Source organism: Beta vulgaris, chromosome 4 (genome assembly GCF_026745355.1).
Source record: "Beta vulgaris subsp. vulgaris cultivar EL10 chromosome 4, EL10.2, whole genome shotgun sequence".
Classification (NCBI taxonomy): Eukaryota; Viridiplantae; Streptophyta; class Magnoliopsida; order Caryophyllales; family Amaranthaceae; genus Beta; species Beta vulgaris.
The window spans coordinates 16614911-16625276 of NC_079205.1; the positions used below are offsets into that span (position 1 = coordinate 16614911).

Here is a 10366-nt window from a genome sequence, read left to right on the forward strand (position 1 = left end):
TAACACAAGTAACAAGCACCTTATTGAAACAAACGCAACACCCATACTAACTCACCCACAAATTAAACAACTAACAAATTTCCAATACACACTAGGGCAAGGAGAGAGCCAGATAACCACCAACAAAAGAGGATGGTAAATTCCACACGAACCGGGGATAGGGAAGGGGATGCCCAAACGTATGCCCACGTTATACTAACCAGGGGAGGGGTTAGGGAAGGGGAAGCCCAAACTGATACTAACTCTAACCTAGGGAGGGGAGGGGATAGGGGAAGCCCAAAACCACGACACTAAAGGGAAGGGGAAGAGGGAGGCCCAACAACACAGAAACAGGGGAGGGGTGTGAGGAACCCGACGCACCACCAGGGGAGGGGAAGGGAGCTGCTGGAAATACTACGACAAGGGTGAAACTACCAAGGACAGGGTGAGACTCGACGACGATGCAACAAAAGAGGGGTGTTTTAACTGGCGAACACCGAACCAGAACCGACTGAGATGAACAGAAAGTAAAGAAACCCACCGACTTAAAAGAACGAAAACCTAAGAAAAACGCCAACAAGAAGAACGAAAAGCAACGACAAAAAACTAGAGGAACTCGCCGAAGAACAGGCCGGCGGCTTGCGCGACGCTGGAACTCCGACGAGTTCCTAGGGTTTTTTTTCGGGTAAGGGGTTTTATGAGAGAAGGCAGAGAAAAGTTATTTAGAGAAAGAAAGTGTCTATTTGAGAATTCATAAAAATAAAGGTAAGTACAATAAAGGTGAATCACAATTTGAGAATTGTCAACTTCGTAATTGATGATAAATTCTTTAGACAATAATATACATCTTGGAGACTGGGGTTATCAACTAATCTCACCTCAAATGAGGTAATTTAGAAAACATAATTTGTATTGAACGGGAGACTAGAGAAGGAGGATGGTGAGAGCTACTCCAAAATATACAAAATAATTTGGCAAAATTTTAAAAAACAACTACCTTCTATAATTTTTCTTTTGAAAAACTAACCCATATGATAAATTTCCTTAAAAATATTACCATTTTATGCTTATAGTTAATATAAATCATTAAATGACTGCCACCTTAAAAATTGCAACTAGTGAGGTACCGAAGAAAGACGAGAAAAATGAGAGGGAAGGACATACTATCATTTTGTAGTGACCTCATTATTGGTGGTTAAACCTCATTAATGGTCAAATAGTAATCTATTAAAAGCAATTTGTTATGTAAGATAATTATTGAAAGAAGAAATTTAAAAGGTAATTTTTTGAAAAAAGTTAGTTATAAAAAGTAATTTTATGAAAAGTTTTCAAATAATTTTCCTCCAAAAAAAATCTACAAAATAACACATCTCTTATTCGATAAATAGTTTAATTCTTCTAGAAACACTCCTACATTTGCATAGTTTTTTCACAATATCCTAGAAAACAACCTTTTTAAAATGTTTGAACATTCTTCACTCAAGCTCCATTATCTGATCCTGATCAGTTTACTTTAACTCACTATTTTGCACTTCCTTTGCAATATATAGATTAACTTTTTGTTAATTTAAACTTATTTTTGATGAAATGATCATATTTCCTTGACTTAACTTATTATGGCATCACTAAAGCTATTGTTGCAAAATTTAACCTTTTTTTTAATAGTTATTTCACATGATAGTTTTAGAATAAGAGAATCTAATCAGTGGAGTCTCTGCGATACACCTATCTCCATACTATCTTGTACTACTAGTATTCTGTAAATTGCAAGAAAATGGAGCTACTAATTATGACATTGTTTATATGTTTCAAGCACATTTAAGACAACTTGCCGAGACCTACACTCATCAAATTGCCCAACAAAAAAAGTTTTATGTTAATGATTAACTAGTGATACAACAAGTTTTAGATAAGATGGTCTTATAATACATAATTAATAAAACTAAGACTAGTACTACGTACTTAATTAGCTCTATAGGAAACTTATCCTCTGTCGTAACCCTAGCCCTACCACCACATCCCTACAACTCGAGAGGGGCTTGATTGTCGCGTGAGCCGCCTCGGGCTCCGCACGACGCCAGTCGATCCCCCCTAACTCCTTTTTTTCATTTTTTTTCCGATACGTTTCCGCCGTCCTTCCATCGTGTTGTACGTTAGTGCTTTCTTCCCCACTCCCGGTCTCGTCGTCCTCCCTCCTTCACCCCCTGCTCATGCGTCATCCCCTGCCCCACCCCTTGTTCGTCCATCGTAGTCGCCTCCTCTCCCTTGTTTTTTGCTTGTTGGAACTCCTTTCCCCCCCCCTGGTCGTGCGTTGGGCTTCCCCTCCCCTATTTTGGTTTGTTGGGCCTCCCCTCCCCTTTTCCTGGTTGTGTGTCGGACTTCCCCTCTCTTCCCCTTCCCATTGGTTGTGCATCGGGCTTCCCCTCCCCTTCCCATGGTTTTCGCTAGTTGGGTTTCCCTCCTTCTCCCCTGTTCGTGTGTTTCTGCTGAATCCCCTTCCCCCTTAGTTGGTTGAGTTTGGTTTTCGGGCATCCCTTTCCCTAAGTTCCTAACCCCCTGTTTGTTGGGCTCCCCTTTCCCCTCCCCTGGTTGTTGGACCCCCAGCCCAGCTATGTTAGCTATAATTATACTGGTTTTTTCTTGGTCTGTGTGGTAAGTCATCAAATAGTTGATGTAAATTGTTTCTTTCGAGTTGCTAAGGTTGTTGTCCATGGTTATTTATGGCAATTAAAAAACATTTTCCAGTTGCATAAGGGATGGTGGTGTAATATTGTAGTAGTAGAATATGTAGTTCTTTTGGAATCTTTGATGAAGGAACAGGTGAATCAAGAGGTTGCGAGGTGTGAGTGTGATCGAGGTGATGAACGGTACCCATGGTTAGGACATGTATTTTCTGGTTTCAAAAAGCCGGAGGTGTGATCGAGACCTCATAATGTTTAACTCTCTTGTTAGCTTGGCAATGATCTTAATGGTCCTTGTCTTGAAAAATTCAAATATGCAAACGACATCCATTTGCATCTGGTGGATTTCAGCACGCCCCGTTTCTCCAACCTGATGGAGAAACTTGACATACTCTTGAGAGAGAGTCATGAGTCACCTAGGAACGCGACTTTTCAACAGATCATGAGCTAAGAATAATCCCACGTGACAGAAGCTCGTCATTGGCTGTTCGTTTTAGAATCGTGAACGACATTCGCTTATCCTACCACTTCCATCAGTCATCAGAGTTTTTGACTCCATCAGCACAATCATCGACCAACGACGCCCTCTTTAAATGCGACCCTCTACCGGTTTTACTTGTTTTTGTCTTTTAGGGCATGTAAGAGCTAATAAAGCTCCTTTTGGTTTTAATTTGTTAATCCTTAATATGCTTCATTGTTTAATTAATGCAATTTTCTCGATGTCAAAAAAAATACTTAATTATAAAATATTAGTAAAAAATTTTATAATAGTAAGAAGACACCTCTTAAAATTGAGAAGGTATTTTTGTTTTGTTGAACAAAAGGTACCTAAATCTTACAATAAATTTTTAAGTCCGAAAACCGAAACAAAAATCATTATCTTAAGTAAAACTTTGTAACAGCGATAGCATTCATGGAACTTAGAAGTGGTAATCGATATTCTCATTGAATTTGATCTGCTATTGTGATCTATTCTATAGGTGGAATAATTTGACTTACTTCTAGTCACTGTTAAATTTGTCTTTAATCATTTTCTTTGTACCAAATCATGAACATCAATTGATATTCCACTTACTCTTGCCTCATATGTGGTACCTCCATTATCCCATATATCAGCACTCTATCTATATATAGGTTAAACTCTTGGATTTTCTCAGACTTGATTAAAGCTCATCATACTGTTAAAGTTCATCCTCGATCTCAGTAAGTTTCTTGCTGATGTAGTTTATTATTGGTATTCACTTGTACTGATCTTGTTATGGTCATTAATACACTTAACAAATAACAATTTTGATCAAATTCTCCACTTCATTTAAAATTTTGCTTATATAAGAGCTTATATTTATCACTTTTGTAGTAATATTTTATTTGCTTCCAATTGATGCTAAGCTCAGTACTATTCGTGGCATGGTATAGAGCCGTCAATCAAGACGTGCAAAGATGCCTACACTATAAGTCTATGACACAATACCCTCATTCAAGATGACCCCAAATTTTTGAAATTTTATTGTTTGTTTTAGTCACATATCCTTAATACTTATATCGTCAAGGGACCCACTCAACCAAAAGCTTGAACTAATAGTTGGAGTCCCATGAATCGTTTTATAATTAATCACGCCCCCTCATGCGAGAGCCCGTTGGGCTTGAAGTGTGGATGCATCACATACATCCCTCATACCTGGCGCTAAATCTTCCATTTAAAAAGGAGGGTTGGATTAGATTTGAGTCCATGACCTTTATGTCACGCTGACTCTGATACTATGTCAAGGGACCAACTCAACCAACAGTTTAAGCTGATGGTTGAAGTCCCAAGAATAGTTTTTTAATCTATCATATATGGTATAATGCATTTCTTCATATTACTATCCGTTTCTTCGCAAGTGAAAATTTTGATTAATTATACTAAATTGATTTTGTTGGCAGAAAAGGAGGAGACAAAATGAAGGCTGAAGGTGTTGCAGTAATCCTTATGATCGCAACCATATGCTTGATTATTGGTGGTGATAACAATTCGAAATCTTTAGCAGTGGATATACAAGAAGATTATGAGCATCGAAACCCCCAAGAGGAGACTCAAAAATCTCCATTTTATTCTAGCACCGATATTAGTTCTCACCACGAGATTCCATTATATAAATATATCCCTCCAAGAAACAAAAAATAACTCAAAAGAAGAAAACCAAAGTTTTATCTATGTATGAAAAATGAAATAAATGGCCTCTAAATATAAAGTTTGAAATATATAATGTACCTGTGATCTTCAGCCTAGTGGCTAGGTACGTAGATGTATTTTTCCTAAAGGGTTGTAAGAAACTAAGGATCAATAAGTTGTATATATGAAGTAAATCACATACTTTGTTTTTATTTAGTTGTTTCATTTTGATTTTTTCCACTTGCAGATACACATCTAGCAACATATATAAATAAATCTGTTTTTATATATTAATAAGTCAAAGTGGATTATGTGAATAGTGTCAAGGTCCAAATAAAATAAAGAAATAAAAACGGATAGAGTGCCAAGTACTTCCTTTATTTTTTTATTTTTTTGGCCCCCTTTCAACTTTTGGAAGTACCATGATAAGAAGAATTTCCTCTATATTTGACTTTAGTTAAGAGTGCTGAAATTACACTATCAACATGCATGACTAATTAATTGAAACAAGGGGAGTGGTTTGTTATCCATATGATGTCAAGCTCCAAAATTTCTCATTCTATTATACATAGAAAGTGGGAATCATCTATAATAATTCTGCGATACAAGTCATTTTTCCTAGAGATCATATATTTTATCCTTTATTTTGTGGATACACGGGATATAGAACCCTCTATTTTCTTTACTTCATATTTTTTTTAAGAGAATAGGAATATTACCATTAATAAATTATCATCGATCATACGACATTTACAACAATAATAACCCTTTATAAAATATAATCTAAAACATCAAGTTGAGATTCTTCATCCAATTTACGAATATAGACATTTCGAAACCGCTTCTTTAATAATGGTAATTCGAACAATAATCGAAATTCGGTGACTCAATTTTTTTTTTGAAGGGTATCTTTTATTTCTAACGTAATAGTAAATTGCAATCGGAATTGACATTCTTGATCTTAAAACAATAAATACAATATTCAAATTAAAACTCCAAGTTCCACAGACTAAAAAGTCTAAAAACACCACCGACGATACTTACAACTCCTACAGACGAGGATAAGATATTAACCTCCACAAGAAAGAAGAAAAAAAAACTCTCATAACAAGAAAAAGAAAACAAGAAAACAAACTAAAAATAAAAGAGAAAAAATAGGCTTACCATGAACAAGAACATTCATGGTATCCCCCGATAGAGGAGGGGAATGGCGAAGCTCGAGAGACAACCTGAAGAAGAGGCCGGGTTTCCTCCACTTAATTGTATCTCTTCTTCAATGAGTCTAATTGTCTAAATCCTCTACTTCAACTTTAGAAATCTAACAAGTAGATGTCTAGCCATTCTTTGCCATTTTAGTTAATGGGCATTTCAGTGTATTCTTAGGATCCACAGATTTAGTACCAGCAGTATCCTGATGACGGGTACCCTTTAAAAGGCCAGCAAACAGCTCTCCAGGATCATAATAGATCTCAACCTCCTCTACTCTCATCGATTCATCCACCTACGTTGAAGTGTGAAAAATGTTATACATGGTCATTATTTCAATATGGAACTCATTAATATTTTTCTTTTTTTATGTTTAGATTTATACTTACATTTATTCTTGAAATTTAATTTGTATAATAAATCAAAGTAAAGTTTAATTGAGGGGAGGTGGTAGTTCAGTAAAATACTACCCGAATTCTAGCCAATTCCTAAAAAAATTTCTCAACTACATCTATAACACTGCACATTATTAACAAATAATATCTATAATTACGTAGTGGATAGTTTTACGAAAAGTTGTTTGTGAAAACACATCTTGAAGGCCTTTTGTGTAGGACTATAATACTGCACCAAAGCAAAACCTTACAGATTAGTAATGACTAATGATATTAGTTAAAGACTGAAAGTACCTTAACGGCCCGTTTGGTAGTTGTTAATAAATTGCGGTAATGGGAATGAATTTTAAGTGTAATTTTATTAGGGAAGCACCCTTAAAATCTCCATGGGGAGGCATTTTTTCTCCATGGGCAAGCAATCTCACCCCTAAACTTGTGTTTTTGTCTCCAAATGGAAGCAATTTTCATTACCACTCATTACCACCCTACAAGGTGGTATTGGATGGGAATGAAAATTCAAGAAGGAAAGTGGACATTTTAGGATAAATTAACATTACCATGAGAATGAACAATGATATTTTTCACAAATTTACACATGAATTCATTCCCATTACCACCATTTATGACCAACTACCAAACGGGCCGTAAGAATACTAACGACAATACCCAACTCGATATCGTCTATTGATAGTAAATAAAGAAACATAGCATATGTAATATCAAAGTTTTCAGACTAGGATCACAAAAATAATAAACAGAAAATCTTCAAAGAACACAAAGTATAGTTGGTCTATATGGTAATCAGATTAGTAATGGTAATAGTGAGGTTACCTTAAGAATACCGAGGCCAAAAAACTGGACCATTTCTCCGGTAGGAGCATGGTCTTTATAAGGGCCTTCAAAGTAACCCCAGTGTCTAAACTTGAAAGCAATAACAGGAGGTCCTGAATACACAGAGATTACTTCCCACGCAAATCCTCGAGGAAACGCTGATTGAAATGCGTCGTGTGACGATTCGAAACTCTCTTCTTCTGCATTGTAATATGGCTGATATTCTTCTGGTAGTGAAGTCTTCAACAAGGCATTGTAGCTCCCAAGCTTTAACACTTCTTCCCCTGTTAATCCTTCTCTTCCTGTTACCAATAAACCAAATATTTGAAAATCGAGAGGCCTTGTGCGATGCGAATATGCATACGTTACATTTAATGATGTTTTTACTTTTTGCAACATTTTAACTTTTACATTGTTTCTATGCCGACATACAAAAGTACTTTCTTCTCTTCCATTTAATTACCAACACTTCCAGTTTTGACACTACAATCACTCGTATAATTCGTTTTTGTGTTTCGTGTGTATGGAAAAATAGTCATAAGAAATCTTGTTGAATTCGTTTCAATGTATACAAAAGATATTAATAGTGTAAATTGTGCATTGACAAGCGTGAAACTTGGAGTGTTGCAATTAAATCGAAGCCGAGGAAGTACTTATTTGCGGTGTTACTGGCATACACAGATCGAGACATTGTTTGAGCCAATAACTAGTTAATTTGTATTATGAATATATATGATCGATGATCAATAATATTAAATAACCAAAGTTTAAAGTGGATGAATATTGTGGAAGGCACAAAATTTTATCATTTTAATTCCCAGAACAGGGAGATAACTATTACCATTGACAAAGAGCTTGAACTTGTCAGGACTAATAGTTTTGAAGTCTCGCAAGTGGGTTTTATGGGAAAGCTCCATTTCCCATGACTTGATTGCATTTTGAACTGCCTCTTCCAGTGATCCTTTTGGCCATTCCTGAAATCACTCTTCACTTTTTAGTCAACTTAAAAACTGCATGTAGTTAATTAAAAATTTCACCGTGCATATAAATATTAAGCCTTTAATTATCATTAGAACATCAATATAATTTCTATTTCTTTCATTAAAAGGTTAGAATTTGTTTCTTGGAAATTAAGGGTTAGTATACTTATTTTATACTCCGTTTTATAATATAGTGGCTAGTGCTTATATTTCATTTTTGATGTCCCCAGATATTGTGCCTACTTAATTATTATCAATTGTTTGGACTAAATTATCATCAATTTATACACAAATTTTCAAAAAGACTCCTTACTTTTCTTTCAAAATATTTACTCTTATTTATTGTTTTACAGTATTTCAAGGAACAATAAAAAAAACAAGTAAGAGATTACTTCCTCCGTCCTAAATACTCGCAATAATAGGTTTACACAAAATTTGAGGAATGTAACGTTGTTTGCCTTCTTGGCCACAAATTATGTTATACTTCCTCCGTTTCACAATAAATGAAACACTTTTCCTGTTTGGCATATTCACAATAAGTGAAATCAAGCTCTAAATGGGAAAAAAATCACTTTTATTACATATATGCCACCAAAAAATAAGAGGGGACCACAACCCTATTTGTTTCATCACTCTACTTTATTGTGGTCCAACTATCTCTCTATATATTCCTTGGTATGTGTGTTTTTTCTCTATGTTTCGCTTATTGTAAGACGGATGAAGTATTTATTGAAAGTAGATAATATCTCTATAATATATTATTATAATAAATAATGAGGGAGGTGGATAATTTATCTCTATTATATAAGGCAAAGTGTGTGTGGGTGGGTGGGGGGGAGTTATAGTGTCCCACCTATAAATTTACTTAACTGCACATTAGTAAATCAAGTACTATCCAAAAAGGGCAAAAACAAAATCAAACTCAAATATAGCATTAAACTTAAATGTCGAAGGCAGTTATAATTGAGCTACCAAAAAAAATAAATATTGACTATAAGATTTAATACATTAATGTTGAAAAAAGTAAAAAAAATCATATCAATCAATTCACAAACACAATCAAATATTACGTCAAAACGGAAAATTTAATCACTTAACAATGTAAAATGATCTTTCTCACACAAAATACTATGTTAATACTACATCCGTTTCCTAAAGATCTTCACTCTTTCCGTTTTCAAAACTCTTAATCGTGTGATATACATGCATTTAGCATCCCACGGCCACAGTAACTATATGTTTAAAAGAGAAAGAGAGTAAAGTACCTTTGTTCTTCCTTCTTCAAAGAGCTTATTAACAGCATCAAATATAGGAGGACCACCATGTCTCCAATGGATGTCCTTATTTTCTGCTTCCTCAGTTAAGATAGACCTATACTTGTCTCCAGCAATTTTAGTTGCAATATCTTTATTCTGTTCTTCATTTTCCATCTTTTATCTGAACAACGCAACTTCAAGTTAAATGCAGTTCTTATAGTTGTCACTTGTCACAAATTATGGACATATTGCTTGAAAATTAGTAGCTCCTACGCGGCTACGCACTAATTCATATCCCTGCCGAAAAATTCCAAATTTTTATCATGTGATTTATTTTTCATCTCCTGATTTTGCTGCTCATTTTCTGTGGATTTCTTGATTTCTTCATAGAATTGATGGAAAGTGTCAGTCACTACAAAATTTTCAGCAAAGCCGAAATTAATTTAATATTTAATACGCTGCCATCTTAAATAGCCGAGTAGCCGACTACTACGTGTTAACTGTACGTTGAGGATTTGCATGAGAAAATCATGCATTATCTGTAAAAATAATTGCAAGCTTTTCGCTTTGGTATTAACATGACATTTCACATAATTTCACTTGGTGTCCTGTAGTTTTATCAAATTTCAGAGACGAATTCTACTTGAAAATTTTCCACCTTAGAAACCGATAGTAAACAAGCATGTATGTTCCAGTGAGCAACTTCTTGTGCAGGTTTATAGAACTTGTGGACCAGAATGTTGCGAGTGTCTTTTAGTGATGGATTCTATGCTGTTACAACTTACAGATTACAATACGTATCTGAAGCCGAATCTATTAGTTGTACAGTGTGTTTGGTTCATTTTTAGTAAAGGAAAGGAATAGAAGAGAAAGGATCGGAAGAGAA

The 10366-nt window shown here is 35.1% G+C and overlaps 1 protein-coding gene and 1 long non-coding RNA gene across 2 annotated transcripts; one reads left to right on the forward strand and one right to left on the reverse strand.

Annotated features, from left to right (window-relative positions):
- Positions 1–3723: 3723 nt before the first annotated feature.
- On the forward strand, positions 3724–5028 carry LOC104891351 (uncharacterized). Its single transcript, XR_789788.3, has 2 exons — positions 3724–3863; positions 4584–5028. It is a non-coding gene; the product is annotated as an uncharacterized LOC104891351 (long non-coding RNA).
- Positions 5029–5742: 714 nt separating this feature from the next.
- LOC104891384 (pathogen-related protein) lies at positions 5743–9901 on the reverse strand. The gene is made up of 4 exons (XM_010677069.3): positions 9490–9901; positions 8086–8218; positions 7245–7546; positions 5743–6313 (listed from the first exon to the last, which is right to left on the reverse strand). Exons 1-4 carry the CDS (start codon positions 9652–9654, stop codon positions 6146–6148), a joined length of 768 nt encoding a protein of 255 aa, XP_010675371.2. The 5' UTR covers positions 9655–9901; the 3' UTR covers positions 5743–6145.
- Positions 9902–10366: the final 465 nt, after the last annotated feature.

Bases quoted from the DNA above. Each gene is read 5' to 3' on its own strand.
- LOC104891384 (XM_010677069.3), bottom strand. From the start codon at position 9,654: ATGGAAAATGAAGAACAGAATAAAGATATTGCAACTAAAATTGCTGGA. The intron at 8,219-9,489 runs GTACTTTACTCT...GAGTGATTTCAG, and splicing joins TTGAAGAAGGAAGAACAAAG to GAATGGCCAAAAGGATCACT. The intron at 6,314-7,244 runs GTAACCTCACTA...ACTTCAACGTAG, and splicing joins TTGGCCTCGGTATTCTTAAG to GTGGATGAATCGATGAGAGT.